A 14,067-nucleotide genomic window follows, 5' to 3' on the forward strand; every position below is an offset into this window, starting at 1 on the left:
AAGTAAATAGCTATATTGTTGCTCAGTTTACTAGATTTCAATACAGTTTAAAAATGTTCTATTGTTCTTTGGTTTTTTCAAACCATGTATGTTTTTCTTCATGTCCTCAGCTTCCTTTATCAACTCTCTGCATGGTCTTAGATTTATATAGATTACTCTATGTTTCCCTATTGTTCTGGGGTTTTTATTACTTTTTTTTTTTTTTATTTCTGCGCATTGTTTTATTTTGACACTGAATGAAGAGGTCCTTTTGTCAAAGTCTGATCCTCTTTCATCATTGTGGGATCACTGGAAGAATGACTCCCATTTAGAAGCAGACGACCAATATGACTGATTCTTTAACTGGGGGAAAGCAGGTTGAGGCTGTATATCCAGAGGGCTCCATCCGATCTTGGAGTTTGCGTCAGCGCGCCATGAAAACACACATCAGTCATATGACATCACAGCCCTTTAGATGCCTGATCCTTTCTTAAATTTAAGAATCTTTAATACAAGGAGAGATGAGTTTAATTCCATCTATTTGTATTAAATGGTAAGATATGGGCTCTCAGCTTTTATAAGCTTTTATCAGTTGCTTTTAGTGAGTTTTTATAGTTGCTATAAGCCCCCAGAAAAAAAAAATAACAGCATGCTGACACTGAAAGTGCTGGCCTTGCCTTTATGACAGTGGCACAGATGTGCTGCTATAATCTTCATTTCACAGCTTAGATTGACCTTTGCACACAGACGCTGAAAAGGAATCAGTTTTACAGATCTTAATATCTACTGGAAGGAGTTTTCCTCGAGTCCACGCTTTTATTTCATACTAATTACTGTGAAATAACATAATTTAATTGCAGTTAAGTGGAGACAGAAAGAAATGTTTCCTGTAATGGGCTGGCTTTCAGTATTTTTAAATACCATACATTTTTGTGGATAACTAGTCATAAGAGTAAGCTCAGTTAGGGATGTCACTGACAGTGAAAAATATTCCTCAGTTATAGTTTAGTGTTTCTCTCCGGTCCTTTTCTAGCATAAATTAGAAGATGGCTTCAAAGCCTGATTTGCAGCCAGGTCATACATTTGTATTGGATATGTGCAGCGATGCATTCTCTAAGGGTTTTTACCTGTAGTTAAAGTTGAGCTATGTGGTAGATATACATCTTTATAGTGTTAAGTGAAGTGTTGTTGTTAAGTATACTACCTCGGTAACGCACTAGATGACCTGTAAAATAAAGAACAAAACGTCCAATCCACTCCTTCCCTCTGTGACAGGATTTCAACACCACTATTTATGATGAAACTTAAAAGCTCCAAAAGGACCACTTACAGAGTTCACTGCGAGATATCAGAGTCTGATGCTCAATAAATAGATATTTAGAGATTGTTGAATCCCTGTGTTTAAGTGAAAAACTAAGACACTCTCCCACCATCACCAGCTTCTCCTATCTTCTGCTTTATTTAATTTTATCATACCTTAACTTCCAAGCCTGTCCTTACTGCAGCCAGAAGCTTTTGCCTAGAAAGATGATGAGAACAGCATATGTTAGCTGTTTTCAGATATGGTAGCACGTAACACAGCAGCGGCATCGCACCTTGCTTGCCTAGTACAACTGTAGCATCACTTCATTATGCAAAGAGACTCTTTAAAAAACAAAGCGGAAAAAGGCAGTTAGTCGAGGTGATGGCTATGCTTACATCAAGTATTTCAAAAGAAACTCTAATTGCACTATCAGAGGAGCAGAATCTTGTTTAATTATGGCAGAAATGAAATCAAGCATCAAAAGGGCTTGCTGAGGCTTTTGGTGAAAAAAAAAATCCCACAATCTAAGCGTAATGATATTCCAAACAGTATTAATCCAAGTGGTCAGTAATCATTTATTTATATTAGTGTACCTTCTCCAGTCAAGCTGGGTCATGGGCTGCTCCAGGCTGTGAAACATGTACGTGGGACCATTCTGGGCATCCAGCTGATCCAGAATGGGTGCATTTCTACACTGTTAAACTCTTATGGATGGTCACACCCAAACTGTCTATTGAGAATGATCTTTGGTCCTTGCTAGCTGAACTGTGTACAGGAATTCAGAAGGAATTGGCTGACCAGAGCCAAAATGATGGTAGAGTCCCTTCTGACAAATAGATGGTATAGACTATCAAGTTCCACTGCTTGCTACTCTTTAATGCACTGCTAAATATGTGGTCTTTGGGGATGAAGGGACAAGGCAGTGTACCGTGTCCCTGAGCAAGCACTTTGGTACATTTGAATTTAATGATGAAACAAAATTATCATGGCCTAAGTAATCACAAGTGAATGTACCTTAAATACGCTTGTGAGAGTCGGGGTCTGGATCCCCACTGCCAATGTAGTCATTCACTTAGGCAAAACTTTGCCGTTGGATCTACTGGTAATTTATATTCGTCTCGCAGAAACATGGAGGTAATGGAGAATTGTGACACCTCTTTTCTATTAGGAGGAACAAACAATAGTGTGTGCTTTATCTTATCCCTGATACACTCAGAGTTGGCTGCCACAAAACTAGAAAGTCTGAGTTCACACATGCTCAGTAGGGACCTATTTAGTGTGCAGTAGCAAAATTGTCTGCACTGAGTGTATTCCTTCCCTTTCCAACCCCCTCCTACCGCTACCAACCAGGCTGCACATATGGCATCCCTAGAAAGCAATTGAACATGCTACAATGCTGGAGTTGCCAGGGTTGAGTGGCAATTTCGGTGCAATTGTTCTGCTCAGCGTTGGGCCGATGGAAAAAAAATAGCCTGTGATGAGGGAATTAAAGGCTATTACAGAGTACATATGCATACAAGGGCTGATCTAAAATCACACAAGCAATCTTAATTCTGTTCTTTGCTCACTTTTGAGTGCTTGACTTGGCGAACTTTGAGTTTCTTTAGCAAATGCTTTTTTTAGGTGTAATTAAATATAAAGATGTCTGTGGGCCTTTTAAGAGAACTCTGTGGGTTGCACTTGCCAGCACTTGCCTTAATCTATGTGCTGGATTTAGTTCTAAGTCCAAGGGAACAAATCATCAGGTTGTGTTAAGTTTCGTTATTGAGAGAGCTTTTCACACTGATTTGAACCATTCACTTAGATTTATAGTACCTGAAAGTACTGTGCTGGATTTTGCCCATGGTCTCCGGACAGAAAAAAAATTTCTAGTGTCATTAATTGTGCTGTGTCACCCACTTTATCAGCTTTCCCAGACTGTACATTTGTATCCATTTGCCGAGGTTTTGTACAGGGAAAAAAAAAAAGGAATTTCTCCCTCTCGAGATGAACTGTTGGAACAATCTGATTTTTTTTCAAATTTTTGTAAAAAAAAATTAGAAAATAAATTAAAAGATTCTCAGCCTGCTTTAAATATACCCATGCATTTGTCATCCGAAGCAGTTAAAACAATGAGATGCTCCTGAATACATGTGCAGGTTAATTTTTTTCAAATCTCTTCAGAAAGTCACCAAGCCAATAAGATTCTTCTTCAGAGCAGTTTTGACGATGCTGATGAGCACTCTAGCCTTGATCTACACAATGTGTAACTTCATGCTAAATTTGAAGCACCTCCATCATGCTCTTGACGGCACTAGATTTACTCAGGCTAAGTAAAGCTCAAGTTAAACCGGTGCTTTGGATATCAAGGGACTCAGAGATTGTCATTTTGTTAATTTTTCTTACATCAACCAGCACAGCCCAGCTGGGGCTCCGGTACTATTAGAACATGCATGGTGACTAATAACACTAATGCAGTTTTCAGCTGATTTTAGGATTAAATCATGAGCAGCACTCTCAAATCATTTACTTGTCTTTATAATAAAGTCATGTTCGTGTTCAGAAGGATAGATGAGCAGCTGGCCATCTGAGAGAGCAGCTCACACATCAAATTCTACAACAATATTTAGATCTTAACCCTTAAACTGGGATACTAGATTTAAACTGTGATCCCATCTCTGTTGCGCTGCGGTGATAGAAGACGACAAGTATTGTTTGTGACTTTTGAACAGCAAACTGTAGTTTTTAGACTTTAAGCAACATATTATATTCATTTGGGAAAGCAGGTTTTCTGATAATAGCTGGTAGAGATAATAAGGAAGGAAGCATGTGAGAGGTTGTTGATTTACCTATGTAAATTATACCCTTTTTAATTAGGGTCTCACAATTTCTATGTGTGTAATGAAATGGCATTTGTAAAATTATACTGTCCACAACAGGCTAGCCCAGAATTTTAGTAATTGCAGAGCAAGGTAGGAGGCCCTCTGGTAGGGCTGCCTGTCCTCATTTTTCTAATTGAAGTGAATACCCCAATGGGAAAACCATTATTTCTAATATTATATACACAAATTAAAACTCCATTTAGAGGTACAGTGGGACCATCTTATAATTGACTTTGATCTTGAAGAAATATCTCAGTAATATTTATAGTAATACGGTCTCTGCCAGAAAGGATATCTAGAAGGGAAAATATTATTTTACTGAGAAAGGCCTGAACATGTGTAACACCAAATTTACTAGAGCTGTGGGGGCTGAAGTAAGCTTCTTCAGCGCAGTAAGCTGCCTAATAGCAGCAAAGTGTTGCTGAGGTCCATCTTTCAACCTCCTATTCTGCTTTCACAGTGGTGTAGATGGTTAAGGAAATTAGAGATTGTATTTAAGCAGACAGCTCCTTGGATAAGCCGTACCACCTTTATATCTATTTTTTTTCTATAGGTTGACACTTTAAAAAATCCTCCTGAAAATACCTATAAAAATATTTAAATATACCTATTTAAAACTGCATTTTCCCATTCCTACAGGAAATTGCAAGCATGCAGCAAGCTACTGTAGCACTGGGGGGTCCAGTGATCATCTATTAGTGGTTTGAATGGACAGGCAATCGCTTGAAAGTCTTTGATCCCCGGGGTAATTAGGAAGACATTGAATAGGAAGTGCTGACTCTTTGCATTGAACAAACATTGAGTTTAACTGCTTCATTTTATAACACGTCTTTCTAGTCACTTCCTTGAAGGTTTCAAAGAAATGTGATGCTTCAGCTGGAAGCTTTTTTCTTCCCTATTAAGAGCAATTGGGAACTAAATTAAAATATAAGGTGTTCTCCTGAGAAGGAACTAATACTATTTGGTAGACCATCTGCTTCTATCTTGGAAATCTTTGATAGAGCTCTTCAGTCAGGAGGGGTCAAAGAATAACCGGTTTGTTTTAAATCCAAGCAAGTAAATGCATTTGCAGCCAGGATTTTAGATGATTACCACAATGCTTTGTTTTCCTGAGAGGCAGTTCCCACTCTGGTGGCAAAATTTTAAGAGGTAGGAAGCTCTCCATCATTTGAATTCCTCCTTTGCACATGGTGATTCTAACTGAGGGAAGGAGGAAACCTGAAATATCTCTGAAAGAACCACTTCTGGTACTTGCATAGTTTAAGATCTGTTTGAACATGAAGGAATGGTCAAGCAGCAGACAGGATCCCAAGGATTACTGGATGTATCCCATAGCATGTGTCTATACTGAGCTGGCTGTGAAAGCACCTACCTCTTCCTTTAGGACATTTGAGGTCCTAAAAAACCCACAAACACACACAACACAGCTGTCTCTCTCTTTTATCGTCTACATACTTCATCCTAATCCCTTCACCCACGGATGGGTGGATACGGATTCTCCGGTTCTCAGCATGCAGAACTCGTAGCCAAGCCCAGCAGAGTGTCTTTATCCCCAGTCCGTGAAGAAGGCTTCTAAACCCTTTTCTCTCATTGAAGGTGGATCATTGAGCAGTCAGGAAGGGGGCCAGATGGGGAATTTACAATAGTGAGCATTACCCTAAATGTCCCTCTTCGTGCCTTTTTTATTTTTCTTAACTATTGTCTTGCGTCAAATAAATCAACAGGCCAGGAAGCAGAGCCATGGGACCTCCCAGCCACAAGCTGAGAATCTTCACTTAAACAACATGTAATCAAGCTGCCTTTTGGGCTTCGTTCCTTTGTGACCTATTAATTTTACATACCTAACTGCACAGCAGCCCCGATCCAGCTGGGCTGTGGAGAGCGCTGTGTGCAGGATTCTCTGTCCCCACACGGCTGCAGTCCTGTCCTGGTGCGCAAGTTCACATTCATTCAGGCAAAAGATGATTTCAGAAGTCAGGTTTTTCATTCCTCAACTAAGAGCTTTAAGCCATGGAAGGAGAGTATTTACTCATAGGAAATCATTTTAGATGCTAGAAACACAGAGCGCTGTGCAGAGTTTTCGGTCACAAGGTAACTGCGAAAGTCCATGCAAGAGCTGGCCTTGCAGTAATCCCTCTCTCCTTGCCCCACAGCCTCTGTCTCAGTCACCTGAGTTCGTACGTATAAATGGTGTGAATTCATGATATTACAGACCATTGGGATCTTTAGTCGGGATCCTGGATTTCAATTCCCGACCTGAGAACCTGTTAGGTACTTGGGTATTAAATTACTCCACGCCCTTAGATGAACACCAGCTTGGATCTGTCTGGTCCAGGACTTGACCTTACAAAAAAGGAGGGTGGGTACAATATTCTGCATCCGGGCTTGATGCTTTTACCGTCTTCCAAAACCAGTAAGGCCACAGAGCCACTTCAGTCTTTGGCTCTTGCTCTGGTATGCCCTGCTGGGACACAAAGACCGTGTCCAGCACTGAAATAAAACAGCAGTGTAAGAGAAAAACAAAACAGTTGATTTCTTTTTTTAATGTTTGTTTTACTGTTTCTATTCTCCTTAATCTTATGTGCTTCTTCCTTGATTTATTGAAGATTGACAAACCAGTGATTATTTCATGCAGAAAGGCTCCTTTTCATAACATTGAATGTCACAAAAATATGATTAATTCTGCAACAGTCAATTCTCCCACTTCTGCAGAAATCATATAATTTCAGTGTAGAGAGAGACAGTTATCCAGATAATTACAGTCAAGTTTATTCCAGAGACAGGAGTGAAAGCAATACTTTTACTTGAGTCAAAATTAGCCCTGAGTAATTCAGTGGTGGAATTCAGCTTTTTCTCAATTAGGAGTAAAAGCAAACCTCAGGTCTCATTTTAGAGAGTGTGTTATTATAAGTCTGATTGTCAAACCTGAAGGTTAAAGAGGAGTATGTAACCACTGCATATCTTATGTTTAATTCCACAAAAAAGAGGGGAGAGCAAGGAAGCAAGCTATATACACGTCTTCTCAACTGCTGCCTGAGCTCCAGCTGTTTTTCCTATTTCAAGTCCCTTTTACTTTTTTTTTTTTAGCTTTCCTTTGCTCTTTCCTAACCTTCTTCTCTTTCTCAGTTTCTCTCATTCTGTGTTTTTCTCACCTTCCTCCCCTTTCTTTCTCATTTTTATTATTTGTTACAGCATCAGTGCCTCTCAGCTGTTCCTTCTCACTGTCTCTTCTCTTTTTCTCCTTTGCCTCATGCCACACTGGGGGGCTTCGGAAAACCATTCTCCCTACCAGGAGTGGTCCTTTGGCTTGTGTTGGCTTTGCCTTTGCTGTCATCAGTGCAGTGAGGTGCTTGTAGAAATAGTGGAGTAGTGGAGATGAACTCTTCTCCAGATCAAGCCCAGTGTTACACAGCTGAGCTGAGGAGGGTAGAGCGGACAAGCCTGGCTTTTCCACAGCTTGGGTGTTCCCCTGTGTTATTTATGCAACATATACTGACGTTCTTAGATAAATATGGATTCCAAATATGTAGCATTCTTAATGCAAAGAGACTGGCAAGGTTTTCTGAAAGAGAAGTCCAAAAGACTTTCTGTCTTGCCTGCATGTCATTTACTGTCTGCGCTTGCTACAAATGCAGGCTTGCACCATGCTCGTGGTGGTGATGATTAACTTGGTTTTGTTGAGCTTCCTTTCTGAGAAACTCTTTATTCATTGTTCAGAGCAAGATGATTTGTTAACTGTAAAACAGTCGTTATTTTATTCATTCCTTAGCTTCTCTAGGAGCTTTGCCTGGGTGAGGGATCGCCAGGCCAGCAGCAGTACCTTCAGGACATAGCTCGGAGAGGGCAGACAAGAAGGCAGCAGCAGAGCCTGTGAGCCGCTGCGAGAACGCACTTAACAAACGCTATCGAAGCAGCTGGTGGCTTCAGCCGTAGCCTTAATTTCAAACATTGTAATTGATCGGTTTGGTTATTTATTACACTTAGCTTGCTGCTTTGGGCAAAGCAACAAGCTAATAAAGGGCCAGTAGTGTGGTTTTCAATTTTTTGCTGACTGATGTGGTTTCTGGGGGTCTCGCATGCTTCAGTAAGCATGTCTTGTCTTTTCTTCTCCCTGTGATCTATCACAATCATCTGCCTCTCTCTGCTAACTCCTTCGCTCCATCAACCTGTCCCAAGAGATGTCCATTTTGTTGACCATGTGAATTATTATCTTTGTTTGTCCTTTTTCATCCTAAATGCTGTACCAGTTTCTTTGTTCTCTACTCCGCTGAGTAAGTTGTTTGACTTCAGTGTTTTGCTGTGTCATAAGCAAGTGGCAATAATACAAAGATACCCAAAAGCTTGGGTCTGTTCAAAACAAATGTGGAAACAAGGTTTGTCTTTATTTGGCTTAACAGCATCAGCTAATGTTGCTTATGGCCTCCACAAAAAGCTACAGAGTAAGAATAGTGCAATGCAGAAAGAGATAATGCATTAAAACCTAAGGAATCATGATCGTGAATACTTGGTTCCACCAATATGAACTTTGATTTATTTGGGTGGTTAAATAGCTCAGCTGATGCTAAACTGTTTGTAAATTCGCTTTGCTAAAGTCAATCTGAGTCCAACAGATGAATAGCCACATCACACTGCCGTGGTTGAAATGCTGAACTCAGCAAAGTAATCAAACCCTGAAAGGACTGGAGTTTGGCTTCCTTCTTTTCTACTTAGATAGAGGTGACTTAGGACTGAGGATAAGGTGGGGTTTTTGCCACAGAAAATTCTGTTACCCACTCAGCAAGTTTCAGGGCACTTTTTGCTAGCAATTAGCTACAGTTAAAAGGTTGTGCAAGTCGACGATTTGATGTCAAAACATGAGCGTAATGGGCCAGATGCCCCGGATGCCTTTATATCATCTATGTCGTTGGTGCTGAAACAGCCCGGAGAGGACACAAGCAGGGTTTCCCCTCGGTATTGTTTCCATTCCAAGAGAAGGCAGACAAAAGAGTTTTATTAGCCGTGGGTAATATAACCAAAGCTTCTGCAAAGAGCATGACATGAGGCTTCCTAGGCAGTGAAAGCTACATGGTATTTTACAAAAGGGTACACTTTAATGATTGCTAATTGCAGTGTGCTCTTTTAATACATGGGGAGCCTTCAATATCTGAATATCTACTGAGCATCATGTTGGGGAAGGAGAGGGAGAAGGACATGGGGGCTTTTAGGAGAGCATTTGCTCTTTGGGAGCCACATCTTACATCTAGCTGAGCAGGGGGAAAAAAAAAAAAAAAAGCCAGAGAAAATGTCAACAGTAGGTTCAATTGACCTGGAGACTGAGAACATCAGGAATCTCAAACTATTTTTACAGCTTCACTTTGCTTTTAGGAACATTAACACTTCAAAGTATATGATTGCACCTCTCATCCGTGGTTCCGGGGTTTTTCCCTGATTATGGTCTTTATTTTTTTTTTCCCCACAAGGAAGAACTTTGCATCAATTTAGCACAGAACAAGGTTGATTTTTCGATGTGCCTCTCCTAAAACCTTTAAACAACTGTGTGCATCAACAGTTTTACACATTCCACTGAGATTTAGAGACCCAAAACATCTACTGTTGTTACTGCTTGACTTTTTAGCATGAGTACGGCAGTTAGAGGGAGCAAGCAGAAGAATGAATCTTCTACCAGCTTGCCAATCAGACACTATTGGTATTTGGAAGATAGTAATGATAAACACTTAATCAGGGTATTTCCTAACAACATATCTACTACCAGAGTGTGTTTCCAAAGTAAATCAGACTCTTTGTTCTGGTTTCAGGAAGGCTTTTGTGGTTATTACCTATCTGCAGCAGAAATTGCATGATGTCTGTTTGCCTTATGGGTGAGAATATTTATAGGCTTTTATTTTGTGCTTAGAAAAGTCAAATCAGAAACCCTGAATAGAGCTCTAGCTCCAAGCTTTTGCACTTCATTTTCTGAATTCTTTTTGAGCCATTTAGTAATCAAAATTCTTTTCATATAATTCTCTGTTTCTCAGATTTTTGCTCTTTTGTATGCATGGTGTGCACAGACCTCATTCTCATGGGTCATCATTGGAGACCTTCTTACAGCCTTTCAATATTTAAAGGGGGCTTATGAGGAAGATGGAGAGAGATTTTTACCAGAGCCTGTAGTGACAGGACAAAGGGTAACAGTTTTAAACAAAAAGAGGATAGATTTAGATTTGATATAAGGAATTCTTTGCTATAAGGGTGGTGAGGCCCTGGCCCAGGTTGCCCAGAGAAGCTGTGGCTGCCCCTGGCTCCCTGGCAGTGTTGAAGGCCAGGTTGGATGGGGCTTTGGGCAACCTGGTCTAGTGGAGGGTGTCCCTGCCCATGGCAGGGGGTTGGAACTAGATGGGCTTTGAGGTCCCTTCCAACCCAAACCATTCTATGGTTCTTTTATTCTATGATCTATGTGATGATGGGATCAATGTACACAAGAAGCTTTTTGCTTTAGACAAAATCTATCAATCAAAGACAAAAGTTACCATATTAATGCAAGCCTTATATCTTTGCGTGATAACACAGTATCTGTGTTACAGATAATTCTGTCATATTTTTTATGTTGGGACATTGTAAACTTTGCAAGCCTTTAGGAGTGAACGGTCACATGGAATGGTTGATTCACTTGCTCAAGGGGACGGATAATGTGCAAAAAAGCCGTAGCACCTCCAGGCTACTGGTTCTGTCATTACACTGAAGCAAGATGTTCCCTTCATAAGACATTTCCTCTCAGGTGTTTTTAAATGCATTTTACATGCCTGGAAGAAATGCTCATAGCTTTCCCACTACACTCAAAACAATGCTGAGTTCTTCACCTTCATTTTCTTGAAGTAAATATTGATCTGCAAGCAACAAATTCCTCCTATGGAGAGGAGGGGAAACAATGGCCTTTCAATATGTTCCTAACAGTTTGTGTGGCACTTAGACCCTGATATCCAAAGGACAGAGCAATTCAAATGGTCTAGTGGAAAAAAAACCCAACCACTGGCTCAATTCCTGCCTGAACCAGTGATGCCCAGTGTAAACTCATGCAAGTCATTGTGATATGAAGACATCTGGTAGATGGAGTTGAGATTAAGCATCCAAACTGCTCGTTGTCTGGGATTGCCTCAGTTTGCAGGAGTGAACAGTACAGTTTTCATCATGCTTGGAACTACAAACATCCCTGTGGTTAAACATGGGAACTCGCACATGCCCCTGTCACCTAAGCCCCCGAGCTCTGTGACAGCTCCAGTCCATGGAGAGGTCCAGGTTGGATCGCATTGTCAGGCAGCATCCAGTACTGAGCTTAGCACAAAAACCGCTGGCAGAAGGGTGCATAAAATTCCTGCCAGGGCTTGTGAGCCTGTGAGCACAAAGTTAAGTGAATTAACACACAATCACATTTTAATGCCCAAACAAGTGAACTGAGTCAGTCCTTTAATCTGCTGTAACTCTCTTTTTCCTTTCTGTGAAGTAGAAATAACAGATTCCTATCTGATGAGGTTTTATGAGGTTAATAGCTATGAAGAGCCCAGGCATTCTGGTGATGAGGGCCGTATAAACACAAAGACATTATGCAAACATAGCAATGCCAAGTGCTTGATGCAAATTCCTTGCTCCCAGTCTGATTTCCTCTCTTCCTTTGCGCAGTTTCTCTTGTCAAGCAAATGTACTTATTTCAGATGAAAATTCTGGTCACTCTGCCTAAAGTATCCTGGTTGAATTACCTGTTGTGTTGGTAGTGTTCCTTCTTGGTATGTGTACCTGTATAAAAATGTTTGAGTTTTGAACAGGTCCTTGGGAGACTTTCCTTGCTGTGCTTCCTTGCTGCTTGGGAGTTTTAGGAGACTATTTTCTTTCTTAATGATTAAGACTTTGTTAACAAACCCAATCCCTGTTTACATGGTAAAAAGAAGAGTTTTGCTCTTACTGTGTTTTGTGATGTAGTAGTGCAAAGACAAGCTTATTCACGTTAGTAAATGATAGATGACCTAATTGAAACTGAAGTAGAAAAAAATCACTGATTTAGCTAAATTGCCTAAGCATGCTGGTTTTGGAGAACTACTTGGATTACCTTTCAGTCCTCTTGAAAAGAATGTTCCTGATGCACAGGTTTAAACAAACTAACCACTTGTCCCTGACAGTGTTTGCCAAGCTCAGATGTATCTTTGTGAATAAAATGAGAACTATAGGCAATGGAAATGCTCTATGTCTTTACTGGTTTTGTTTATGTTAAATGGCTGTGATGCTAGTGCCATTGTACAGTTTCTTGGAGAAATTATAGTGTAAAATATCAAGGCGTTCCCTTAAAAAAGAAATGTCATTCCAAGTGCAGCAAATATCGGAACATTTAGCTGTCTAGAGCCTGAAGCTAAACTAGATACTGATTGAGTATGAAATGTTTACGTTGGAGACAGAAGAACTGATATCAGAAGCCACATTCTTTTGCTTTATATTCTCAAGGAGCAAGTATTAGTCATATAAGCATATGATTTTCCATACTCTTCATACATGTGTTTGCTTTTCAAGTATTCTGTCTTGTTCTTTAACTTAACTTGTCTTTATGTAATGCCTTGAAATAGATTCACGTGTGCGTTGGATGACTTTGTGTGGCCCAGAAACCTACAGAGAGCTATGCCCTGATATCACACAAATCTAAATGGTGCTGCTTGTTTTCGAATCTCGAGGATGTATCTTTGATCTGAATAGGAGAAGCTGAGTTGCTCTAAGGAGTGCTCAGTCATAGTGACTCACATTTGTGGTGCTGAGCACAAAGGCATGTGTGCAAGATAGATCTTAAATTACTTTAGTTTTTTACTTGATCTTATTCAGGAAAAACTGTCAGAGATGTCTATAAGACCTTCTGTGTATAATTGGTGGCTAAAAAAAACAACAAAAAAAGAACCTTTATAATGCTCTATGAATACAGCAAAATAAACCAGAATGCAGTTTCCTGGGATTTATTAGTATGTCGACAAAGAGTACTCCTTGTATTTCTGTGTTCACCGCATTGTCACCCTGGCCTTGGGAGCTTTCTGAAACACTGTGCTTGGGTATTCTGTCATGCAGGCCACGAGTCAGGAGTGGTTCTACTGGAAGAAGCAGATTGGATTGGTACAGGTGATCCAAACCAAGTTTAAGTGGGTGGAAAGACCTAGGGAGTTGGTATGGTATAAGTAGCAGGGGTTGTCTAATTACATGAATCCCACTCTTGTCCTAAAGCAATGTCCACTAATAAGGCAGTGAAACGAGGGTTTAGAACATGCCCCTGTAGTTTGGAAAGTCTCCCAAACAGAAAAAGATGACTTTTCTCATTGCTCACCACAGCCATGCACCTGTTTGGCCTAAACTGGCACCTGCAGCCGATGGAAGGGCAGATGTATGAAATCACGGAAGACACAGCCAGCAGTTGGCCAGTGCCAACGGACGTCTCCTTATATCCTTCGGGGGGCACAGGGTTAGAGTTACCTGACAGGAAAGGCAAAGGAACCGGTGAAGGTATGGTTGGTGTGTGTCCATGTTGTGAGTCTTCTGTCTGCCTCTGAACTCCAGCCATCCAATCTCATGTTCCATTACCCTCAATGCTGCCATCATCAGGTGCTTTTTCCAGTCTTTCGCATCTAGAACTAGTAGTTCTCAGTCTTGTTTCCATATGTTTCTAAGTTTCATACCCTTCTAATGTGCACTAATGTGATAAAACTGTGCAACTCTCAGCACACGTCTAAAGCATTCCCAAGGTGGAACTGTCTGCACCGTATCTCACAGGCTACAGAAGGCCATCATGAAAACCCTGCCTCAAGTGGCTGTTTTCATGGGGAAAAAGTATGTCTTGAAAATCAAATGATTCCTGAAGCATTGGATCAAGCTTTCTCTACAACAGTACAAAAATGTTTGAGTTTGCCTACTCATCGATTGCCACTT

At 40.5% G+C, this 14,067-nt stretch overlaps 1 protein-coding gene across 2 annotated transcripts in view; it reads left to right on the forward strand.

The window, feature by feature from the left end:
• TENM4 (teneurin transmembrane protein 4) overlaps positions 1 to 14,067 on the forward strand; it is a 622,246-nt gene that overhangs the window by 416,580 nt on the left and 191,599 nt on the right. For both annotated transcript variants that reach the window (XM_054803254.1, XM_054803243.1), the window contains one exon: positions 13,474 to 13,644. In XM_054803254.1, the coding sequence (XP_054659229.1) occupies positions 13,474 to 13,644 (171 nt within the window). The remainder of the gene's footprint in view (positions 1 to 13,473; positions 13,645 to 14,067) is intronic.

The sequence above is a fragment of the Grus americana genome, chromosome 1 (genome assembly GCF_028858705.1).
Source record: "Grus americana isolate bGruAme1 chromosome 1, bGruAme1.mat, whole genome shotgun sequence".
Lineage (NCBI taxonomy): Eukaryota > Metazoa > Chordata > Aves > Gruiformes > Gruidae > Grus > Grus americana.